The sequence below is a fragment of the Populus trichocarpa genome, chromosome 1 (assembly GCF_000002775.5).
Source record: "Populus trichocarpa isolate Nisqually-1 chromosome 1, P.trichocarpa_v4.1, whole genome shotgun sequence".
Lineage (NCBI taxonomy): Eukaryota > Viridiplantae > Streptophyta > Magnoliopsida > Malpighiales > Salicaceae > Populus > Populus trichocarpa.
The window spans coordinates 8462149-8487339 of record NC_037285.2 but is presented as its reverse complement, the minus strand read 5'-3'; the positions used below and the strand labels follow the sequence as shown (position 1 = coordinate 8487339).

At 34.4% G+C, this 25191-nt stretch overlaps 4 protein-coding genes across 5 annotated transcripts; 3 read left to right on the top strand and 1 right to left on the bottom strand.

Moving 5' to 3' along the window:
* Positions 1-906: 906 nt before the first annotated feature.
* On the bottom strand, positions 907-4144 carry LOC7472773 (glutathione S-transferase T1). The gene is made up of 7 exons (XM_002298004.4): positions 3963-4144; positions 3763-3836; positions 3498-3558; positions 3231-3284; positions 2571-2650; positions 2134-2339; positions 907-1376 (listed from the first exon to the last, which is right to left on the bottom strand). The coding sequence occupies exons 1-7, from the start codon at positions 4025-4027 to the stop codon at positions 1173-1175; spliced, it is 744 nt and encodes a 247-aa protein (XP_002298040.3). The 5' UTR covers positions 4028-4144; the 3' UTR covers positions 907-1172.
* A 6347-nt stretch (positions 4145-10491) lies between these two features.
* LOC7479319 (FT-interacting protein 3) lies at positions 10492-15396 on the top strand. Of its 2 annotated transcripts, none has more exons than XM_002299502.4 (2): positions 10492-10672; positions 12062-15396. In XM_002299502.4, exon 2 carries the CDS (start codon positions 12120-12122, stop codon positions 15147-15149), a length of 3030 nt encoding a protein of 1009 aa, XP_002299538.4. In that variant the 5' UTR covers positions 10492-10672; positions 12062-12119; the 3' UTR covers positions 15150-15396. The 2 variants fall into 2 exon arrangements, with proteins under 2 accessions (XP_002299538.4, XP_024463202.2); XM_024607434.2 differs by lacking the exon at positions 10492-10672 and adding an exon at positions 10683-11489.
* An 811-nt stretch (positions 15397-16207) lies between these two features.
* LOC7479318 (xyloglucan-specific galacturonosyltransferase 1) lies at positions 16208-18252 on the top strand. The gene has a single exon (XM_052447575.1). The coding sequence runs from the start codon at positions 16394-16396 to the stop codon at positions 18152-18154; it is 1761 nt and encodes a 586-aa protein (XP_052303535.1). The 5' UTR covers positions 16208-16393; the 3' UTR covers positions 18155-18252.
* Positions 18253-19257: 1005 nt separating this feature from the next.
* On the top strand, positions 19258-21641 carry LOC7479317 (probable phospholipid hydroperoxide glutathione peroxidase). The gene is made up of 6 exons (XM_002299500.4): positions 19258-19561; positions 19979-20055; positions 20393-20454; positions 20737-20855; positions 21081-21248; positions 21355-21641. Exons 1-6 carry the CDS (start codon positions 19514-19516, stop codon positions 21385-21387), a joined length of 507 nt encoding a protein of 168 aa, XP_002299536.3. The 5' UTR covers positions 19258-19513; the 3' UTR covers positions 21388-21641.
* The last annotated feature ends 3550 nt before the right edge of the window (positions 21642-25191 follow it).

The window sequence follows — 25191 nt, the reverse complement described above, 5'->3', positions numbered from 1 at the left end:
AACTACAAATGGGGCTTTGGAGTATAACCTCATTGGCATTCCAATAGCAGCCGGGGCGCTTTTCCCTGGCGCTGGACTCCGTTTACCACTGTGGATAGTGGACCTTTTCCGTGGGCTCCATGGCTGCCTCTTTAGTCAGTGTGGTTCAGAACTCTCTCTTATTGACGAATTACATAAGGCCCAAGAAACTGGAAAATCTAGGAAATAGAAATTCATTGAATAAAGATAGTGATTAAGAGTTGATCAGGAGTTGATTGAGAGCAATCTAGACGATATGTAGGAAGCGTTGCCAATTGACTGCTGCTGCATGAGGTATTAAAAGTAAAGGAAAATGAGCAAAGACGAGAGATTTTATACATGGTGCGTTAAATGTTTAGAGTTTTCTTCCTGTTTCAAATGATAATCACCATAGCAAGACTTGTGAAAGTCGGGATTTCTTTCACAGGTTTGCAGATAGAAATATTGGTGCCAAGCATTTAATAAATGTAGCCAGGTGTTTTGCTACCTTGAGATTGCCATCAACACGAGAATAACTTGAACATGTGACTATTAACTCAGACATGATCAAGCACGCACCCTCGGGATTAACTTGATGATAAATTTAAGGTGTGTTGCTTGAACTATTAATGATGTTGGCTGTTTCTTGGCATACAAATAACATTATGATAATTGTGTTATGATCTCTCTGGATTTGTGGCTACTCCACGGAATGAAGATTGAGCAAGTTAAAGATGCAAGAACTCAAAGAGTTACGATATTATGATTGAGAATTACCCTCGGGGAGAATGGAAACATATATGGTGTCATGGACTAAAACATAGTACTCCTAGTTTCTAGAAGTAAAACACTTGAAGAGGGCATGGATCAAATTTCAACCAGAAATAACTACTGCTTCGCAGACAAGTCTAAACAATTGCTGTGACAATTTTCAATTCAAAAGAAGTTCCACAATGAGGCTTTTTGTCGATTGCATTTGCAGATGTCTATGATACAGCATCTCTTTGTAGCCCAAATTTTTATTACAAAAAATTGCAAGAAATCACAACTACTTGCACAACCCATTATTTGCTCCAATCATTTGGGTATTAACCATCATTCTTGGCTGAAGCCTCTACAGGATGAACCCAGATTGCTTACCATATGTATATTTATGACTTCAAACAAAATAATTCTTACATCTTTGAGGCCAATTTTGTTTTCAAGTTCTCACTGTTTGTGCTCATTGACCGTACCTTCTGCAGTTTCACTTTGGCTTTGAACAAGATTTGATGCACTTTATCAAAGTGTGGCCTTGTTGCATTTTTTGTATCCTCCATCCACTGCTGAACCTTCTTGTAGGGGCAAAGTATTCGGCTGCAATCCTTTTCATCCAAAACCTACAGCCAAAAACAAGTTCTACTTGAGAATGCCTTCATGAGGCAACTTCTTTGATTCTTTTCCTCGCATTATATGAAAGAATTTCAAGGTAAATTTAGAGCAACAAAAAATCCTATCTTACAGTTCAACAAGTGTAAAAAATATAGAAGATCTATGTTTTTTAAATGAATTTCTTCCCAAACAGTCAGGTAATATCAGAGCAAGAACAAAAAAGGTATTGCCTGCAATCCTAGACACTGTAAATTATGCTCTAGGTTTCAGCCATTAAAAAAAACACGTGAAACTTATGATGTAATTAACCTTTACATCCATGGAAAATTCAACGTAAGAGCATGAAGCTGAAATCTTTCCTTGCAGAGTTATATTCCCATTTCAGCATCAGTAAACATAAGGCGATAGTCCATAAAAACAAGTTGGACTTCTGACTACTGCCTAGAAGACATAACCCATCACACTACTACATCCATGTTTTGTTCATCTCTATAGCACCTTGCTCTGTTCTGACAGTGAGATCAAGTGTGCATGTCGTTGGGTGTTGGAAAAGAAAAGGGAGGAGAGAGGCAGCACAGATTTTTCCCTTGTGTTCAAATTTGATTAAGTCCTCATGCCTCAAAATCCTAATACCAAAACTATAAGTAACTCTCTGACTAAGAATTTTTATCTCTATCGCAGCCAATACATCCCTTTCTTTGTTTCTTTATAGTTACATAGCCAATACTAATTATATCATAGAAGCAAAGAGTCATATTTATATACCTCCAGTTGCATTAGTTCACAAACTAGGCTTAGATCAGCTATGGATGGTTGATTTCCACCTAACAAGAACCGGCCACTTCCCTTAAGCCACACAGACTCTATCTTTGACAGGGATGAAAATAGAACTTTCTCGGCCTCAGCAGCTGCTTGTGGATCCAGAGGTAGACCAAGGACAGGTGCTAATGTGGTATTCTTGACATATTCAGCTGAAGAAGAAGTATAAAATGGAAAGCACCAGCTTATCAGAATCTTGGGAAAGAAAAATAAACAAAAGCTTTCCAGTGGAAGTCGCCAGGAACATTGTAACTAGAACCAGTGGAATATAAGCTGTTTTGTATGTCAATTTCCAAGTCAGAAGCATAACAGCAAAATCAAATTAAACATGTACAAAATAATGATTCTCACAATTGTTTCAGATCAAATTTTTTATGGCATACCTGCACCACGGCGTAAGTTGGAGTGATGCCAATCCAAAACCGAGTTGATTTTAGCTCTTTTGAAAAGATCCGCTGGGTACCTTACAGTGGGAACAGGCAGACTTGTTTATAATTGGCCATGGCATGTAAATCTTGGAATTAAATAAAAAATAACAAAATATTCTTTGAATATACTAAAAATCCTGCACGAGAAAGCATAGGTCAACCAAATACACATTGTTCCTGCATTAGACAAGACCAAGCACCTTTTCAGTGTGGTTACAGTGAGAATCATATTCATTTAACCAGTAAGTTTTAGTAAATAGAAAAACGTCCCTGCTAATGTTGTCCATTTTTAAAGATTGAAAAGTGACTATACTAATATTGTCCAGTTTCTCCTTTCATATCTTAAAGATTAAAGCAATCAACAAAGTCTGCCTTGGTACAACAAAAGACAACAGATCAACAAATAGCCCACGAGCCCTTAGTGACAGGAGCATGTTCCTTGCTTTTTTTCAACACATTTTTTTGGGCGTTAAGAACAACACAGCTTACATCATATCTACATCATTGCCAATACCCATTTCATTTCTTTATCCAGCAAGAATTTCCTATATTTAAGCCACCCATATCCCAAAATGTACAGAAATTAATTACATTGGATAAGCAGCTTTTACATACCAGTGATCAGCAACTCCCGGAAATACACAAGCAAGATAAATTAAGATCGCGTGACTGCAAAGAACAATCAATAATTCAATAAGTAATTTGACGAATTAAAATGTTTAACGGCAAAAGGGAGTGCCAATTCTCTTTGTCATCTACAATTTATGGTGCAGGTCACATAACTAAATCATAGGAAAAATGGCTAGCAACAAACTCAGGTCCTAGATTTACAGAAACGAAAAATGTGAGAGATGACAAAGGCAAGAGAAGTGTTTAAATTACCTCTCAAACAGCTTGAACCTTCCATCAACTATAGCTGGCAATTTTCTCATAGGGTTTATCTCTGAAACCATAATCAACAAACACTTAATTCTGCTAGCACAATTTAAGCGACAAGAACACTTAAATTAACATCATTTCCATCTGGGGAGGTCTCAATTCTGCTAATAAACAACAAAAGCCTCAGTTTTTTGACCCGATTCGCAAATAACTAAACACGGCATGAACATAGACAGACACAGAAGGGGGGCAACTTGATTGAGAGTACCTTTGAATTCAGGAGTTAAATGCTGGCGCTTTGATATGTCAACTCTAACCTCTTCAAAGTCTATCCTGTTTACCCTGCATCAATAATATACAATTCCCAGATCAAATACACGCAAAAAAAAAAACCATGTTCAAGAACTTGCAGTTAGAATTAGTACATGAGGAAGCTATTACAAAGGGAAATGAAATAAAGAAAATTACTTGCAGAAGATGAGAACAGCCCGTGATGGCTGTGACATTCTGTCTGCGTATACTTTCAGCTTCATTTTCTAGTTTCTCTCTCTCACTAGATCTCTGATTCTTAGTTCTTACAGTTGAATCGTTGATGTGAGGTACTAAGGTAGCAGATAGAGCCTTTTCCCCCTTTTGCACTGTTCTATCTCAGGCTCTGAAACCTTATCACACATACATATATTGTAAGAGTTAATTATAACTAAGTCCCTGTAGTTTACCAACAATAATTGATTAATCCTCATGGTTTCAAATATTAATTTTTAATCCCTATTTTCTTAAAATCTGTCTATAACTTAATTCTTTTGTCAATTTTATGTTCTTTTTCTATCAGATAAATTGGGGAAAAAAATGAAAGATAAGAGGGGAAATTTGATGGGAAAAAAGAAAGAAAGTTAATAATATATATATATTTAGGAAGAAATATCACTCAAATCTTTCTTTTACTGGATGGGAGGTCCAATAGCCTTAGAACTACAAAACAGGGCACTAAATTTGGACCTGACAATTTAGTGAAAATTATAAATCTTAAAGTGGCATGTCCCCTTGTGTCTCAATTATCTAAACCCTTTTCACCATAAATTTAAGTTTTTTTTTTCAAATTCACGTATCAATATAAAATTATTTTTATATTTTATAATTTAAGCTTTTAAATTGAGGTAATTTTTTGACATGATATTAAAACTTTGTTAACTAAATAATTACGAGTTCAAATCTCATCATTATTATTTTAATTAATAAAAGTTAATCACATAATAGTATAAGTTTATACAAGTTTTAAGTTCAAATAATTTTAATTTAAAAAAAATATTTTAGAGGACAATATAAAATTATTATTTTGACCTCATTTGAAAAAAAAAAAACAATGACATCAAATATTTATCTTTATTTGATTTTAATTTGTTCATTAACAACCTCAAAATTTGATTTTAATTTATTTCTGAACAAGCTCAAACTCGATCGTATCGAACCAAGCTTTAACATTATTTTGGTTCTTAAGCTCCTCTCGAACTCAATTTGATTTATATAAACCAAACTTGAACACTATGATACTCCTCTCGGCTTGTTTACAGCCTTAAGAATTGAGCATTTCCCAAATATTTTCCCCGCAGAAGCCTCTCCGTTCTTCTGCTTTTGCTGATGAGAAAATCAGCGTCAATGTTCTTCCCCTTTCAGTCTTTCTACATGCCAAGGTAAAGTGTATGCTTCAATGCTTCCACCAAAACAAATTGGATGTTATGTTTGGTGATAATCCTCATGAAGATTCATGAGATGGGTTGTGTTGCCATTAGTTTCTTAGCCACTAGAAAAACTTTAATGCACTTAATAACACTGTAAATCAAAATTTCATAAGAAAAAACGGATAAGGAAAGAACGTAGCTCCAGCACCATTTTATACCTTTGGATTTGAAAGATGATGTTACAGTCAAATCCAAATGTGTTAAGGGTATCAGGCTATCAGCACATGCCGATGCTCGGCACTGCAGCACACCTCCGAAACAATTACTGCTGGACTGATGACTCCATCATTCAAGAGTTTAAACACACATTGTCACAAATTTTTACCCAGTAAAGTTTAACACAATGGTTTCGGTTTGTGGCAGTCTCTGCTATCTATAATACATCAGAAATTGTTATTATAGAACATCGCAGGATATCAAAAGTGCATAAATTATTAACATGCTGTGTCCACCTCGTTATTTGATCCAGTCGAGCTGTGGAAAATTCTTGGCTCGAACTTCCACTGGATGAACCAAGAAATGCTTATTGCTTTTAAATGATTTAAAACAAAGACCCCTTACATATCTTGCTCCACCTCAATGGTTTTACTCGATTACTGTTGCATCTGTAGTTTAGCTTGGGCTCCAAAGAGGGTTTGATGCTCTTCATCAAAGGGGGACCTTGTTGATTTTTTTGTATCCTCAATCCACTGCTGAACCTTCTTGATGGACCAAGTATGTGATTGCTCTCCGTTTCATCTACAAACTAAAGTCCAAAAAAAGTTTTGCCTTGAGATAACAAAGGCCTTTTATCGGCAACTTCATTTCCTCGGTATCAAATATAAATAGATGTTCGATGCAAGTTTAAAGCAACAAAGATTCCAACCTTACTATGTGTTAGTGTATATGTGTGTGGCAATGTAAGTGTGCATGTGCGTATGGGGAAGGAAAGAAAGAAATTTATGCTCAACCTGTCCTCCAATGACTTCGTGGATACAAGGTGAACTACCATTAATCCTAGAAACTATGAGAAAGAAACTTGGTCTAGGTTTCAGTTCTCTTTAAGCAAACACATGAACTTGAGTAGAGAGAGGCCTCCCATAAATCAATAAAGCAATGAGGTTGACTCAACGTATCTGCTTAGTATTGACCAAAAATCTCATGGAAAATCAATGTAAAAGCTTGTAGTTGGCAAGTTCCCTTGTGGACAAAGATTACTCTAATGAAGAGAGCTGGACTTCAAAAACTGCGAAGAAGACATGAAACACGTTGCAACAATATCTATATTTTGTCTCCCTCAATAGTATTTTGTTGTGGGAATGATTGTGGGAATGAGATTACTTCTGGGTGTTTAAAAGGGAGGCGAGAGGGAGTGATTCAAGTTAAGTAAATCCTCACACCCTAAAAAACTATATTGTATCCGAAACTTTAGCTAAACCCCACTCTTATTGAATTTTCTCCCATTATAGCAGCAACGCTAGCTACATCGTATAGAAATGGTGAGTCATATCTACATACCTGTAGTTGCATTATCTCACAGAGGAGGCTTAGATCAGCTATGGATGGTTGGCTATACTGCCTAGCAAGAACTGGCCACTCTCTTTAAGCCACAGAGCCTCTATCTTCGACAGGGATGAAGGTGTATAGCTTTGTCAATCCAAAATTTGAGTGAATTTAAGCTCTCTTGTAGTGATCAGCCGGATACCTTACAGTGTGAACAATAAAACATGTTAAGAACTGGTCACCAGCATACAAGTCTTAAAATCATATAAAACGTTCAATTAGTCTTTGAATACACTAAATCCTGCAACTGAAAGCACATGCAGACCAAAGACACATTGTCACCTGCATTATACAACACATTCTCACACAGTACTAGCAAAAATTTACAAGTGCTGGACATGTATAAAATTATATCGTAGAATAGAGTTGCTAGCAGCAAACTCAAGTTCTAGATTTCCAGAAACCAAAACATACGAGATCAATCACAAGGACGAGCAAGTAACTAGCAGTTTGTGTTTATGTTACCTCTCAAAAAGCTTGAATTTTCCATCAACTACAATCGCTGGCACTTTTCCCATAGGATATATTTCTGAAATCGCAATGAAGAATCACACATGACTGTCTCAACTTTCTTGAGAAAGACAGATCATTCCCCGGCACAGATTTTTGCACCCTAAACCCTTGATGACCATAATTTCCATCTGGAGTGGTCTCAAGTTTGCTAACAAGCAACAAAAGCCTCAACTTTTGCACTAAAAAAAAAATCGACACATATATAACACACAGAGAAAAGGAATGCTTGATTAAGGAGTACCTTTAATTCAGGAGTTAAACATTTTAGTGTTGATTTTGGTTTTTTTAAGAGATGTAGAAATAGAATTTGTGGAAGAGAAAAAACATTTTAGTATTTTGTTTGGTTTTTTTTTGGAGCATGAAAAACAAGGAAAAAAAATTAATATATATATTAGCTCTTCATTTAGCACCATCGGATTAAAAAAGGTTTTCTAAAAAGCTGTAAAAATAAATAAAAAAAACCTTGCAGAAGATGACGATTTCCCTTGAAGGCTGTGACGAACGATCTACATATACTATGAAGTATGAACCCTTTATCCTCAAAATGGTTACGTGGATATCTAATTTAATTAATAACAAGATATTCATATAAAATTGTAAAAGAAGATTAAATTAGGCTATCTACGGTTCATGCTTTTGATTGCATGTTTGTGTAACATGTTAGTGATTTTTTTTTTAAAGTTGTTAAAAGTTACTTTAAAAAAAATCACTAACATGTTATCAATCATGTAATCAAAACCATGAACATGCATTTTAAAAAACAAATATTAAAAAAATATTTTTTTATTTTATAAAATTTATTTTTAATATTAGTATATTAAAATAATTTAAAAATATCAAAAAAATTAATTTTAAATAAAAAAATTTAAATATTAACTTTTTTCTCACCTTTTTAATATGTATTTCTTGTATAACTTCTTTTCACAAACTTCATAATGAGTTCCAAAATTCAAGATGTTTAGGAATAAGATTGATATGTCGAATAATCGGTTAATTTTTTAGTTTAAACAATATGATTTATTTTTTTCTAATTAAGGTATCCAGTAACATAATATAGAAGCCTAGATAATTAGTAATTGGTAACTAGTGATGCTTGGTAAATCAAGGTGACTGGTAATTGATACATGCAAAAGGTCTTTTTTGATGAATATGTAGACTCTTGTATGCTTAAGTCAGTAACTTTATATATAAAAAAAAATACAGTGATATTTTAGAAAGATAAACTCTAAAAATATATGTGTTAAAAATGTTAAGAATGAAGAAATTATGAACCTTGAGTTTGAAGGATTTATAATGTATTTGTAACCCATAAGTGTTGTCTTTCTGTTAATAAAAGGGGCTAAAATATATTTTTACCATAGTGATATTTTGAATTGAATTATACTTAAAATAAAACATATTGAACCAATATAAAATAATAAGAGACCATTTTGAAGTGTTGAAAAAATTCTTAAAATAGTGTTGGGCTCAGGCATAGTTACTTAGCCCATTAGGAATGAAAAATGAGTCCAAATACGTTGCTTAGATCTAAATATGTTAGGCTTGAACATAGTACCCTGAGTCCACAAGAGTGTTCGAGTTCACGCCCAAGACTAAGAGTGTGTAAAAACACATGTTTTTAATAGCAATATGATTTATTGAATAAAAAATAAAGATAATTAAAATAAAGATTAGAAAAAATTCTATTGAGTTGAAATAAAGAGTAAAAATATATATGTCTATAATCAAAACTCCCTTTTCTTGATCATGTGTTTTTATTTCTACTTTTGTTCATGAAAACATTTTCTTTTTTTTAATAATTATTGTTTTTAAATTAAGACTTATCATAATCTTAGAAGAAAGTTTGAATATAAATTAAATCGATAATTTCCCTAATAAATATATAAGAAATATAAAATTTGAGAAAAAGTATATAAAAAACTTACCATAAAAAATAATTTATAGATATCTTATGTGCATTAAATGTTTATAAGGGTTTTTTTAAAAAAATTAAGCATATTAGATTCATATATAATTATTAATATTACCATAAAAACCTATAATATTATTTAAAAACTATTTTATAATCAAATAATAATTTAAATATTATTTCAATAAATTTATTTAAACTCAATCCTATTACAAAACATATAAAAAATAAAGGCCATTACAAAAATAGCCAGACACCACTAAATTGGTGAGATTGACGTGTTTGCAAGCCCAAAACTATAAAGCCCAGGCATGCTTAGGTAAAGTGTAGATCATTATGTTTGTTTTTAGGACTATGAGTATTCAACTATGTTCCTATTTATCTCTCTCTCTCTATATTTTTTAAAACATAGTGCACACGACATGTGTACACACACATGATATGCTATTGGAATACAAAACTCACGCTCAAATAACTTTTACCATGTCCTGTTTATTTTTTTATTTAAAAAATATTTAAAAAAATTAATTTTTTTTATTTTAAAATTAATATTGTTTAGGTGTTTCCAGATTATTTTGATATATCAGATTATTTTGATATATTGATATCAAAAATAATTTTTTTTTAAAAAAATTATTTTAATGCATTTTCGAGTGAAAAACATTTTGAAAAATAACCGCAACCACGCTCGCAAGAACCGTGGCTTTTAAGATATGTAGTAATACAATGTATAGTATTTTTTAAAAATATTTTTTATTTAAAAATATATTAAAATATTTTTTTGTTTTTAAAATTATCACATAAATACCATAGAAAAATATTAAAATAAAAATATTAAATTGATATTTTTTTTGAAGCTAAATATACTTTTAAAATAAATAAAAATACAGTTTTAAATATAAAAACAAACGTGTTTTTAAATCAAGAGGATTAAAGGTAAGTGATCAAAAAAAAGTTAGTTTTATCTTTTTGATTTTTCAAATAGATATAAAAATTGCAGTTGAATATATTGTATCATCATAAGATGTTATTTTTTAAAATCGTTAAAAGTCAGTCCAAGTTAGACCCTTGGCATTTTATCCACGGGCGCACACAACTAAATTCAAACCAGGTGGTCACAGTGGAGTGGACCACTGAAAAAGAAAAGAAAGAAAGAAAGAAAACAAGCTCATGGCAGCAAAAATGAAATCCCCAACAGCGGGTTATTTCTCTGAAAATACCGGGAAAACTAAAAAATAGAAGCTGCTTATTGCTGCACCAGTAAAGAGACACATGCAGCGTAGCAATTAATTAATAAAGTCTCTCTCTCTAAAACTGCCCTGCCTCTCTCTCTCTCTCCTAGTTTCTCGTGCCCAACCACAGCACCCGCATTTCTCTCTCATGGACGGCGACTTAAATGCAGCTGCAGACACCTTCATGATTGCTTGAAAATGTTTGCCATCTAAAGTTATCTTTCTTTTCAGTGACGATACCAAGTATGTATAAAGAAGTGACGCTTTTTCTTTCTCAGTTTCATTTTGTTACTGTTTGTTTTCTTTTGGAAAAATTAGCTCCAGGAAGCAAACTCTGGCTTGCATTTTTCTTTTTAAATGAAAAATGATATGTGCATGTTCTTCTTTGATTTTGCACCTCTTTCTCTGATGTTTCAATTTCTGTTTGGTTGCCGAGAAAATAGAACGTTATTTATTGAGTCATGCGGTTCAGTTTGATCTGATTTCCATTATTTGATTTTTGTTTTCCTCTAAAAGATCTTGGTTTAGATTTTTTTATCAATTTCCTTTTTCCTTCTTTTTGTTAGCTTGGGAACAAAAGTGTCATCGCTTCTCTTTTTGTTATTTCCTCGAAGTATTATATTATTATTATTATTCTTATATGGAATCGAAAGAAAAGGTCATGTGTCTTAAGCGTGCTTTTAGGATCTTTAACTTCAAAGAGTGGACCGATCATATAATTATGTAGTTAGCTTGTATGCCATGCCGTGGAGTACTTGTTTTGATTATTTATTTATTTGCTTGCTTGCATGTGTTGAGATCTTTTCAGTAGGGAGCCTACACATGCCTCGATTTAATTAAAGTGTTTAACTTGTCTGCCTTTTCGATTACAGTTCCTTTGATTTCATCCAATTTCAGCATTTTAAGTTAACTAACTAATGGGTTGTTAGGAAAACAAAAAATAAAGTGAGTTGGTAATTTGCTCAAAAGATATAAAGTACTCTTGGTGGTGTTTGCTTCATCCACTTAATTAGTGCTTCGTTAAGGTTCGAATTCATGGGAAATAAGTGGGTATTCTGAGGTAAATAATCAGTGCTGCTTCTTTTTTATGAATGTTTAGGAGTAATGGTGGAATTCATGAAGCATGTTAAAGAAATTTGATGAAATTCTTTTTGTGCTTTCATGATTGAATTCTCCTGGATGTACACAGAGCTAAGTTACATATTAGAATTGTTGTTCGTCATTGGGATTTTATGAATGACTGGAGTTGGTTTACTTTCTATATATATATATATATATCAGCTCTGCTGTGAACTGAGCTGCCCGCGAGGGATAGCCATTACTGTAGCAATATTTACCAAGTCATTGGTTTTCCGATTCATGTTTCTCTCTGTTTTAATTTAGTTTTGTAAAATTCCATTTTAACGAAACCAGTTTTGTGCAAGTTCTTCTGTTTGCTATACAATTCGAATGCACTAGTCCATTCAATCATTTAGTCAAAACTCATAAATTATTATTCATTCCAATGAGATTTACCAAGTTCAGCTTCAGTTATATCACATCGTGATTATTGCATCTAAATTACATTTCTTCTTTGTTGATATTTGCAACACAGTTTTTTAAAAACAATTATTGTTGTTTTCTGCACTGCAGGTACCTATAGCCCAGTAGTTCATAATATTTGCTAAACGAGCCTAGTTGCTTCTGCATCATGATGAGCAACATTAAGCTAGGGGTAGAAGTGGTGAGTGCCCACAATCTTTTGCCCAAAGACGAGCACGGTTCATCCAGTGCCTTTGTAGAGCTCGACTTTGATGGCCAGAGGTTCCGCACGACCATCAAAGAAAAGGATCTCCATCCTGTGTGGAATGAGAGTTTCTACTTCAACGTCTCTGACCCTTCCAACCTCCACTATCTCACTCTTGATGCCCATGTTTACTGTAACATCAGAGCTACCAACTCCAGGTCCTTCCTTGGTAAGGTTTGCCTCACTGGGAATTCATTTGTACTGCACTCTGATGCTGTTGTGTTACACTACCCTCTGGAAAAGCGTGGAATTTTCTCACGTGTGAGAGGAGAGCTTGGCCTGAAAGTTTATATTACCGATGATGCATCCATCAAATCTTCTACCCCACTTCCTGCAGTTGAATCTTTGCCAGCTAAGGATCCAGGCTTAACACATACTGAGGCTCCGGTGGTCCACCCCATGACAAATTCTGTACCTCATAAAAGAGTTGAGAGACACACCTTTCATCATCTTCCTAACCCAAATCACCAGCAAAATCAGCATCAGAATCATTCTTCTGCTCCAGCAATTAGCCATCATGTACCAAAGTACGTGGCTGACGAGATGAAAGCTGCGGAAACACAGCCTCCGAAGTTAGTTCGCATGTACTCTGCGTCATCATCACAACCTGTTGACTATGCCCTTAAAGAGACAAGTCCCTTTCTTGGCGGGGGAAGAGTTGTTGGGGGGCGGGTTATTCACGGAGACAAGACCGCAAGCACTTATGATCTTGTTGAACGGATGTACTTTCTGTACGTGAGAGTTGTTAAAGCTCGTGATCTTCCTGCCATGGATGTTACAGGAAGTCTTGATCCATTTGTCGAGGTGAGAATTGGAAACTACAGAGGAATTACAAAGCACTTTGAAAAAAAGCAAAATCCAGAGTGGAATCAGGTGTTTGCTTTTTCAAGGGAACGGATGCAAGCTTCTGTTTTAGAAGTTGTGATCAAGGACAAGGATCTTGTTAAAGATGACTTTGTGGGCGTCATAAGGTTTGACATCAATGAGGTTCCATTGCGAGTCCCCCCAGATAGTCCTCTAGCTCCAGAGTGGTATCGGCTTGAGGACAAGAAGGGAGAGAAGATAAAGGGCGAGCTGATGCTTGCAGTATGGATTGGAACCCAAGCAGACGAGGCCTTTCCTGATGCCTGGCATTCTGATGCAGCTACCCCTGTAGATAGTACACCGGCTTCCTCCACTGTGATACGTTCAAAGGTCTATCATGCACCGAGGCTGTGGTATGTACGTGTTAACGTTGTTGAGGCCCAAGACTTAGTCCCATCAGAGAAGAACCGTTTCCCTGAAGTGTATGTTAAGGTACAGATTGGAAACCAAGTTTTGAAGACGAAGACATATCAGGCTCGGACTTTTAGTGCCTTATGGAATGAGGATCTTTTATTTGTGGCTGCTGAACCCTTTGAAGACCACCTGGTTCTTTCGGTTGAGGATCGTGTCGGTCCTGGAAAAGATGAGATAATTGGGAGGGTCATTATCCCGTTGAGCTCTGTGGAGAAGCGTGCTGACGATAGGATAATTCATTCTTGTTGGTTTAACCTGGAAAAGCCAGTTGCTGTGGATGTAGATCAGCTGAAGAAAGATAAGTTCTCTAGCCGTATCCATCTTCGAGTCTGCTTAGATGGAGGATACCATGTTCTTGACGAGTCAACTCATTACAGCAGTGATCTTCGTCCTACAGCAAAACAGCTTTGGAGGCCTCCTATTGGGATGCTGGAACTTGGCATCTTAAATGCTGTAGGACTCCATCCTATGAAAACACGAGATGGAAGGGGTACATCGGATACATACTGTGTTGCAAAGTATGGTCACAAATGGGTCCGGACACGCACCCTTATTGACAACCTGTCTCCCAAATACAATGAGCAGTACACATGGGAAGTTTTTGATCCAGCTACAGTTCTTACAGTTGGTGTATTTGACAACAACCAGCTTGGGGAAAAAGGTTCAAGTGGAAAGGATCTAAAGATTGGGAAGGTTCGGATTCGCATCTCCACACTCGAAACTGGGCGTGTTTATACTCACTCTTATCCCTTGCTGGTTCTTCATCCTACTGGAGTTAAGAAGATGGGGGAGTTGCATTTGGCAATCAGATTTACATGCATATCTTTTGCGAACATGCTTTATCAGTACTCACGACCACTTCTACCCAAAATGCACTATATCAGGCCTTTCACTGTGATGCAACTAGATATGCTTCGCCACCAAGCTGTCAATATAGTGGCATTACGATTAGGTCGGGCAGAACCTCCTCTTAGGAAGGAAGTGGTGGAGTATATGTCAGATGTTGATGCACACCTCTGGAGCATGCGCCGAAGCAAGGCAAATTTCTTTCGATTAATGACAATTTTCTCAGGGTTATTTGCAGCTGGAAAGTGGTTTGGGGATATTTGCATGTGGAAGAATCCTATCACTACCGTGCTTGTTCATGTGCTCTATCTCATGCTTGCTTGCTTCCCAGAACTTATTCTGCCCACAGTTTTTCTTTACATGTTTCTGATAGGCATTTGGAATTACCGATATCGACCAAGGTACCCTCCCCATATGAACACAAAGATTTCACAAGCTGAGGTAGTGCATCCTGATGAGCTTGACGAGGAGTTTGATACATTCCCAACAAGCAGGAGCCCTGAGCTGGTCAGAATGAGGTACGATAGGTTACGAAGTGTTTCTGGAAGGATTCAAACAGTTGTGGGGGATATAGCAACCCAAGGAGAGCGATTTCAGGCACTGTTAAGCTGGCGCGATCCACGCGCCACTGCCATCTTTGTTATATTCTGCCTCGTAGCTGCTCTGGTTTTATTTGTGACACCATTTCAGGTCATAGCAGCTTTGGCTGGCTTCTACATGATGAGGCATCCAAGATTTCGCTACAGGACACCATCTGTGCCCATAAACTTCTTTCGCCGGCTTCCTTCTCGGACAGATAGTATGCTGTGAAATGGGAACTGGATGCTCGCACATTCACGTTAGAATTTGTAAGTGCTTCACTCTAGTTCTTTGTATTGCTTCCTTTGCACTTCTCGTTCACAATGGACTGACCATGAAAGCTGTAATCGCTAAAGTAGACTGCGAATAATTTGTATCTGGCATGTGTTGCCACACAGAAGTAGCATAAGGAGTTGTTAAATAGAATTTGATTAGAGCAGGAACTCTGTCGATGTTCTATAGGTTGCTTCTTTGTCAATTTCTGATCCCCCCCCCCCTTCTTCCCCCTGAACAACTCTGGGTTCTCAATTTCATATGTGACACTGTCTGATGTTCTATACTCATGAAGATGTTTAGGGATAGTAGGAGATTAATTATGAATTCAGACTTTCTCTCATTCTTTATTATTACCGCCCCAGCATATCCTCTGATGAAGTGGAAGTTTAAGCTTCAAAAACATTTCCTTCCCAGTTCTAACAATTTTTTTTTTGTTTTTTTTTTTGTGATTAACGTTTCCTACCCTCTCGATGCCCTTCATTTTGCTTCTCCCACTTCCAATGAACTTTACTCTGATAATCCATAGCATTACCATGTCTGATTTATAAGCTCATCCCAAAAGCCAGTTACCTAATAAGTAAAAACTAAGCTAGATTCAGATGAAGTTACTATTGTAGAAGCAACTTTTTGTGACACAAGCCATTGCCAACTTAATTTATAGAAGACAACTGCTGATTCTATATATTTCGTTTGCTCATTCCTGTCCAAATATTGAAAAATATTAACAGTTCTTAGGAGAAAATAGAAGGGAAGGAGGGAATCATACGAGGCAAATTTGGTAAGAAAATGGAGTGTGATCTTCCATGGTGACATGGTCTGTTCATAACAAACGACATGCTTTTCTTTTGATAATCATACAGGACAACTATTCAATAGCTTGCAAAAAATGGCATGCTTTACGTTGGTGGGGCTTGCTCATGAATGTTCATTTTTAAAATGGGTCTAATGTTTGACCTCAAAAACAGAAGCAATCCACATCAGGATTTAGGTCATCCATGGTCCGTACGTGGAATCTAATATTCTTATAGTAGTGCTGAAATTATGGATGTCAATGTACTGTAACGTGCATACAAGTTAGGCACTTCCCATGTACGTGCAACCAAGTTAAGAAACTGGAGCATAATTGTTGTTGAGATGCAACCTACCCCTAGTAGAAAACCAGAATCAAAGCCATGGATTAGCAACCATCTTTCCGAAAAATGGCTGTTTCCATTAACAGAAGGAAATCTAAACCATCCAAAAAAGCAGAAACAAATGGACATTGTTCCTGTGCTACTTTCCTTTTCAAAATTCTGTCTCGAATCCCCCTTGGCATTCTTCTTTTGATTCTTGTGTACCTGTGGTCCTCCTCCACCACCATTATCTCTGGCAAGATTGTTCATATCTGTGTTTCCTCGCGGAAGCTCAGCAATCTTTACTGCCTGTCCGCAGGTACTCAGCCTAACTTTGAAATCCCAGTTCCACTTATCAACAATAGTTTTACTAGTCCTGGCTCTACCAGCACTATCAAAGATATTGATGCTAGTCCTGGCTCCAATAGTAGCGTTACAGCATATGTCAAGGCCGCTAGTACTCCTGAACCCATCACAGATAGCAAAGAGATCGCCAATGCTCTTAGTTCCAGCACCATTGGCAACATCAAAGAAGTTGCCAACGTTTTCACGAAGGACTCGATTCCAGCCGTGATAGATGGGACAGACAAAAACAGGAACGAGGAGATTGCCATTGCCAAGAAGGCTGTCAAGGAGCAACTACAGCTGCATCGATCGTGGATGCCTAATACAAACCATGCTTCTTGTGATGGGAGGGGGGTATATGTTTATGATCTTCCATCAAAATTCAACAAGGACCTGATAGGTCAGTGTGGAGACATGATGCCATGGACAGATTTCTGCAAATATTTCAATAACGAGGCGCTGGGGGAGCCAATAGCAAACCTTGGAAAGGGCTGGTATCACACCCATCAGTACTCATTGGAGCCAATATTTCATTCAAGAATTCTGAGCCATCCATGTAGGGTTTACAATGAAAGTGAAGCAAAGCTCTTTTATGTCCCATATTATGGTGGTCTAGACATCCTGAGGTGGCATTTCAAGAATGTCTCTGATGATGTTAAAGACGCTTTGGCAATGGATCTAATGAAGTGGCTCGAGCATAGAAGACCTTGGGTTCAAAATTCTGGCACGGATCATGTGTTTGTGTTGGGAAAAATCTCATGGGATTTCAGGAGAAAGAATTATACTTCCTGGGGCACTAGATTTCTAGAGCTTGAGCAAATGCAGAACCCGATAAAGCTGTTGATCGAACGACAACCATGGGAAGTCAACGACATTGCAATTCCACATCCTACCTTCTTTCACCCTCATTCAGACGATGACATTGTTGCATGGCAGCAAAAGATTATCGGAACAACTCGAAAGAACCTAGTCAGTTTTGCTGGAGCAGCGCGGCCTGATCAACCCGAGAGCATAAGGTCAACATTGATCAATCAGTGCACTTCAACAAGCAGTGATAAATGCCAGTTTCTGGATTGTAAATCAGGTGGATGTAATCAGCCTGAATCGGTCACAAAGCTGTTTTTGGAGTCTGAATTCTGCTTGCAGCCTCCTGGTGATAGTCCAACAAGAAAATCAGTATTTGATTCACTTGTTTCGGGATGCATACCGGTGCTTTTCGATCCCTTTACCGCTTATTACCAATATCCATGGCATTTACCCGAGGATCATGGTAAATACTCAGTGTTCATAGATCAAGAAGAAGTGAGGCAAATGAAGGTGAATGTGGTGGGGAGGCTAAGCAGTATTTCTGCAAGGGAAAGAGATGATATGAGGAGGTACATAGTGTATGAACTTCTACCTGGGTTGGTGTATGGTGATTCAAGCTGTCGGTTTCAGAAGTTTCAGGATGCGTTCTCCATAACAGTGAACACCCTGCTCGAGAGGGTTAGCAAAATGCAATGAAGTTTATATCAGCCTTTTGTTTTCCCCCCCTCTTTTCTTTCGTAATTGATTTTTTTAATACCATGAAGGGTGTACAAAATGGAGACAATTCATTTTACATGATATGATTACAGATTTTTAGATTTTAAATTCTGGACACCATTCTTTCTTCACAGGGAATCTGATTTAAAATGTCAATATTCTGTGCTGTCATACGATGCTTGAAGAGACCCGCTTGCTAATATATACTTTTATCCACCTTCTCTTTTCCGGCATGCACACGTATTGGATTTTTTATCCTACAGTCCTCCTAAGTTTATTCTTTTCATGAAAAGAAAATCGTCGAGCATTTTATGTTAAAGAATTTTAAATAATAAACCTAATTTGAAAGCTCAAAATTATTTGAAAATAAAAAACCCGGTTTAAATATTAACAAAAATTATTCCAGAAAGAAAAAAAACATTTTTCATTAAATAATAAAATAGTATAATCATCATTTTATTTTTAAAAAATAAATAAATCAATTATCAAGAGTAATACCATCTTTCACCAAAGTTTATTAGTTATTATTAAATTGGTTAAAAACAACTTGATTTTTATATATATATTTTCAAAACGCAATAAAACCATTAAATTATTTTTAAAATTACATTTTATTTATCTTGGATTTTTAATAGAATTTGATATTTTAATAAATATAAAATATAATTAAAAAACTAAAATTGATTGTTGCGTGAGCGGTGACGCGGCAGCGCGCCAGCCTTGTCGGCACCTCTCTATTAACAATCTCTCAGCAGATTGAATGCCGCGTGAATACCTATATGATCATCTTGAACTAAACCACTACAGGCAGATTTTGAAAGAGCGAAATAATGTAGAGTTCTAGAAACACAGGCCGACAAATATTAGAACCCACGTCTGAACATTTGAAGCTCACAAAAATAAAAATTAAATAAATAAAAACAGTCATCTTGGAAGACCTTTCGACACCCGCATCTTCCGTTTCACACCGCCATGCAACAACAATCCTGACCGTCCAATAACCTTGGCCTGAACTTCACCCACGTGTATTCATATCCATCCACAACGTCTATCCTTAGCATCTTCTGTCTTGCCGATCAAAACCCAAAAGTTGACCATCTATCTCGGGCCCCACTACTCTTTCCTTTAAATTCTCAATGCTCTGTTCCTGCTCTCGCATTCTCTATCTCTCATAAAACTCTCAACTTTGCGTCATTTTTATTATCGAAGCACTTATCTTTCAATTCCAAGCGAACCCTTTAATCTTCCTTGCATAATTCACCAGTTTCTTTGATTTCCCTATCGCTCAAAACAGAGAATTCAAGGCCTTTATTGGGTTGTTTGAGATTCAATCATTCAATGGCTAGCCAATCCAGTGCTCAATCAGTTCATGATTTCACTGTTAAGGTAATTTTTTGTTGTATTTTATTTATGGTTTTTCTCTCAGTCTTTCTCAATAAAGTTGCTCGCTTGATGCTGATATTGAGGTTTTGGTATCATAACTGGCTTTTATTTTCCTTTTTTGTTTGTTTGATTTGAACGGTGCTTAATAGTAGTCTAATCATTTGTTTTGCTGCTGGAAATTTAGGGGATCTCTTTAATTGTTGTTAAGGGGGGAAAAAGGACTAAAATGGTTTTTTATGCAAGGAAGGTCTTATTTCTTAAGGTTGTTGAGGTGGTACGAACTAGCATAATTTCAATCTGTGGATGTGCGGCTTATTGGCTGTTTCTCTGTTACCACTGAACCATCTAATGTATTAACTATGATTCCTCTGTGTTCTACTTATATTTATATATAATGCCTTGGTTCTCTCTTGACTGTAGGATGCTAGGGAAAATGATGTTGACCTCAGCATATATAAGGGGAAGGTCCTCTTGATTGTCAATGTTGCTTCACAATGGTAATTCATTTCGTCCCTTTTCATCTGTCCTTAACGGGAAGAGACTGAGGGGTTTTCTGGTTTTTATTAAAGAGATGTCCATTTCTTTTAAGGATAACTATGCTGTAAGATAATGCTCCTCGACTCAGTTCCAATCTCCCTGGACTAATAATTAGTGTGCCACAGGGTTTCGTCAGTGAGTTCACTCCTCATTTTGTTGAAATCACAGAGCGTGAAGTGAACTCATAAGTTGGGAAATAAGGGTGAAGAATCCCTTTCAATTGAAAGAGGATCCTTCTTCACCATCTCTTAGACAGGAGTTTATTGTTTACTTCTCTAACCTTTAATTTTGGTGCAGTGGCTTGACCAATTCAAACTACACGGAGTTGACCCAGCTATATGACAAATACAGGGATCAAGGTAAACTTCTATTATATTTTATGTTTTGTGTTGTGGCACTTAAATGTTTACTGACTTGTATGTGGCTTTTTTTTCATGAGTTAGCTTCTGCTGTAGGAATATATGAACCCCTATTAGTCACTAGCTGGGCTGCTACATGGGTTTGCCTGTATCTTTCTGATGACTTTTTGCGAATTTCAACTTCGTATCTAATTGATTGGCATGGCTAAACCTTGCAAGTCATTGCCATCTTGCTGTAATGCCCGTTCTTTTTTCTTATCACTTGCCTTTGTGCTGATGCAGGTTTGGAGATTCTGGCTTTTCCATGCAATCAGTTTGGATCTCAGGAGCCAGGGAACAATGAACAAATAGTGGAGTTTGCTTGTACTCGCTTTAAGGCTGACTATCCCATATTTGATAAGGTATGCTAACTCTGAGATTTTACAGCCTGATGAAGATGGATTTCTTAATTTATAATCAATTTTCTTTCTCGCATGACTGCCAAAATTTTCCCACCATTTCATGTTTGAGTTTTTGATGAACATTCAATAATTGAAGTCCCCTTATTTAAGCATATTATTTAGTTTCATGAGGAGAGGAGTCAATTAATGTTGATCTTGAGGTTAACAATGCATGTCTCGGTATAGGTTGACGTGAATGGTAAGAATGCTGCTCCAATTTACAAGTTCTTGAAGTCTAGCAAGGGTGGACTTTTTGGGGACAGCATCAAATGGAACTTTTCCAAGTTCCTGGTGGATAAAGATGGCAAAGTTGTGGATCGTTATGCTCCCACTACTTCCCCTCTTAGCATTGAGGTAAGATCTGGTTCCGCCATACATTCCCCCATATCCAGCTACTACATTTGATTTCGGGTGTCTAATTTGTAACTGATATGATCCTGGTCATTGTTACTCTCTGCAGAAAGATGTCAAGAAACTACTGGGGATTGCTTAATTGCTCAAGGCATGGTTGTTTAATTGCGCCTGTTGAAGAAATATAAGAGGACGCAGCGCTGCTATGAATAAATTGTTAATGAATATGTTTTACAAGTAATACTGAATTTATTTATGTAAAATATATTTATTATTAATAAAAAAAAAATATTTTTAATATTTATTTTTATTTGATTTATAAAGTTGTTATAAAATATTGTTTTTAAATGTTCATACTTAATGTTATATTAATTAGAGTTTTTTGAGTTTGATATATATTATGTTTTTTTCTTTATAAAAGGAAGTATAAACTCTTATAAAATGAGATATGAGCAATTAAAATGGAGGTGTTTGTTATATAATATGGACATTAAACTGATTGCAAGAAAAATTTATATGAAGAGATTATTTATGTTCATGAAAAAAATTTTGTGATAGTTGTATATATGATCTTTAGACTTATCATTAAAATAAGTTTTGATCTTGATCATATATTGTTCTAATTAAAGATAACAAACCGGAAGATTTTAGATATAAAATAAATTATATGAAGTTATTTAAGTAATCAAGAGATTATTATTAATTTAGATAAATTATAGAAAATATTTTATATGTTCTCAAATAGTAATAATGATTGTAAAATTCTTGGCTAAGGTGAAATGAGTTTTGAAAAAAATTTCAAAATCTTATTTAAATAATTAATGATTATAATATTGAGAACTAAAAAGATTTAATAAAGTAGATATCTTTCATGTTGTATTGTTTAAATTGGAATATTTATTATAAAAGAATAATAATTATACCGAGAAATTAGTTATTGTACTTTATTTTCAAATATAAATTAATTATTGAATTGATAATAAATTTAGTTGTTTAATTTATTTAATTTTATTTTATTTAGAATTATGATTTATATTTGGACTAATTTATTAGGAAATCTAAAAAGTTACATGCATAATAAACATTGGTTAGAAACTAAATGAAATGATTTTTAATCAAGTGTAACTTGATTCTAAATAAATTTTAGAAATTAAGGATTGAAATGTAATTAATACAGAAAATTACAATTCTAGACCTAGAAAAATCAAATAAAAATTTTGATTGAATAAACTTTTATATATATATATATATATCAAGGATAAATTGATATTTTATTATTCATAGGGTTTTTTAGATTTCTTTATAAATATGACTTATGTTTTTTTATTTCCTATAAAAAAAGAGTGGTGAGAAAATATACTATTTTAACACTTAAAACACATAAAAAAAAAAGAGCTAACACTTTAAGGTATATCAATCTCTCTTCTAAAAGGGTAGTTCGTATAAATTATCATTAGAGACCGGATATTTGAACGATTTGTGGTTTATAACCACTCAATCTAAATATTCAAAACAATAAAAAAAACATGTAATTTTTAAATAATTTCCATATAAATCTTAAATAACCCTAAATTTATTTTAGTGCAATCAAATGTTTTGAAAAACCCAACATAAACATCATGTTGTGATGTTGGGGGTGTATTTACCCGGTCTTTTTCACTTATGCAAGGATCGCAAGACGTATTATAGCTAATCTTGAGAATGTAGTTTCCAACGTTATACGGACCGTATGCTTTTCTTCCTTTTTTGTATTTTTTTTTTTTTAATGTATAACCTCGTCTGTATCTTTCAAGGATCTTGTTCATCTTTACTGTTGTATCAGTCTCCTCCTCCTCCTCCTCCCAATCGGAATGTGGCTTCTTGCGAAGAAGAATGCTTCCTCCTGAGTGTTTGGATCCTTCTGTACCTGTTGGATGACGAGAGAGATTAGGTATTATTGCAGCTGTTTGGAATAGCCTTAAATAAATTCTTGTATCTCCCATAGTTTTTTATGAAAAAATATTAAATTATTATTTTATTATTATTTAAATATGTTGATATAAAAAGTAAAGAAATATTATTTTGATATATTTTTAAACAAAAATATTTACACCCACATAAAAAAAACCAATGATATCCAATTAAATATCACAACCTATTATATAATATTCCAAAATAATAATAATAAAAAAAACTTTGAACTAATTTAATCAATTCTTTATTAAAGAAATGAACTTTTCCACTATGAGGCTTCTAATTAACAAATAACTTAAACCTAATTTCAATTCAACAAAATATTAGTCATTCACTAATAATTCAAATTCTGAGATTAAACAAAAATCAACAATATATAGAAGGAAAGAGGGAGAGAGAGATGACTTGAGCAAGAATTGTCTACCTTTTAAAAGGGATCACAACCCTTTAAATATCTACCTTTACAAGAAAAGAAAATCAAAATCCTTAAATAGATAGGGGAAATAAAAATAAATTCCAAAATTATACAATAAAATAATAAAACTGAGTCAAACATTTTTCTTTGGACTTTTTTGAAAGCCTAAGTTGGCTAGCTTTTTTAAAAACATAGCCTATAAAATCTTTTAATAAAATTTAAGCGAATTCTAATAATTGAATTGAAAATTAAGAATTTTTTATTAAATAAATTGTTTAACATAACCAATCTCTTCCTTGGACATGTTCCACTAATTTGTGAATGTAATACATGCATATCTAAATGTTCAAAACCCTATATTTTTTTTAATTAACGTGGATGTTCGGGTCAGTTTGCGCGTACCTCAATTAATTTCACGGACCCGAAAGTTAACGACCATATAATCCTCTAGTGGCCATCATATTAGCAACCACAAAATTCGAACATAAAACCACAGGGGGAGTAAACCCTTTAATCTCAATCTTTTATCACTAGATCACCTACTAGATGGTTAAAACCCTACGTCTTCATGAAAACATCTCGTGGCATCATTGTCCTTTAAAGATAATAATGGGTTTATTAAATTTAATTAAGCAACAAAAGCATATTCTTGTGAATGTTTACCAGGACCTACAAAGCTGGTGTAGTTCAAGATCTAATTGCAAGTAGATTTTTAAATTAATTTTAAATATAAAAAAAATATGTCAATGTTGTGGATTCTTCTTTAACTATGATGATTGTTTTTTTTAATTAAAATGCAAACATTTTTTTTTTATCCTGGAGGCTATTTTTTTACCAAGAATAAATGAATTTTATTTTTATAAACACATCATGAAAATACAATTTATTTTTATAAAAATATGAAAAGAAAAAAATTACAGATAAATTATAACAATCTTTCTAAAGATTATCAAATTAATGTTTTTTAAATAACCACTAATTAAAAAGGGTGCCCTGAACAATTTTTTAAAAATAAAAGCGAGGGTACTATTTATTTATTAAAGTAGAAACTTATCAGAACCATAAAAAAAAATTAATAAAAAAATGTTTTCATTATTAAGTTATGGATGCATTAAAAAATGTAAGAATAATACATTGGTATTTTTGGAGTCTTTTCTCAATCTAATCATGCGACAATAAGACAATTTGCAGAGAAAGGCTAAAAAAAAAAATCAAAAAGAAAAGCAAAGCAAAGACAAATCATGAAAAGTTGTGAAAAAAGAAAAGGAAAGGCAATTTTATAAAAAACTTATCATGTTAACATTAAATATGATATTTTAAAATTATATTAAATTTTTTTATTACAAGTCAAAACTTTCAAACATTAAAAATATCATCAAAAATAGAACAGAAAAGACAATCTATTCACTTTTTTTATTGAATGTTGATAAGCTATTTGTTATCTCTGGAATGTAAATATGACACATTCAAGTTATTATTGGTGATTTTTTTTAGTGTTATTGAATTTATCTCATTGAAATTTTTCTAGTGATGACAATGATGTCATGATCGGAGCTCCGGTATGTTTTCAAAGTCTCC

What these genes read in the sequence shown, in the direction of transcription:
- LOC7472773 (XM_002298004.4), bottom strand. Translation starts at nt 4,027, where the DNA reads ATGAAGCTGAAAGTATACGCAGACAGAATGTCACAGCCATCACGGGCT. An exon ending in AGGTTCAAGCTGTTTGAGAG is followed by an intron (nt 3,285 to 3,497) that starts GTAATTTAAACA and finishes TGTTCTTTGCAG; the next exon opens with TCACGCGATCTTAATTTATC. An exon ending in CCGGGAGTTGCTGATCACTG is followed by an intron (nt 2,651 to 3,230) that starts GTATGTAAAAGC and finishes TCCCACTGTAAG; the next exon opens with GTACCCAGCGGATCTTTTCA.
- LOC7479319 (XM_002299502.4), top strand. Translation starts at nt 12,120, where the DNA reads ATGATGAGCAACATTAAGCTAGGGGTAGAAGTGGTGAGTGCCCACAAT.
- LOC7479318 (XM_052447575.1), top strand. Translation starts at nt 16,394, where the DNA reads ATGGCTGTTTCCATTAACAGAAGGAAATCTAAACCATCCAAAAAAGCA.
- LOC7479317 (XM_002299500.4), top strand. Translation starts at nt 19,514, where the DNA reads ATGGCTAGCCAATCCAGTGCTCAATCAGTTCATGATTTCACTGTTAAG. An exon ending in GTCAATGTTGCTTCACAATG is followed by an intron (nt 20,056 to 20,392) that starts GTAATTCATTTC and finishes ATTTTGGTGCAG; the next exon opens with TGGCTTGACCAATTCAAACT. An exon ending in ACTATCCCATATTTGATAAG is followed by an intron (nt 20,856 to 21,080) that starts GTATGCTAACTC and finishes GTCTCGGTATAG; the next exon opens with GTTGACGTGAATGGTAAGAA.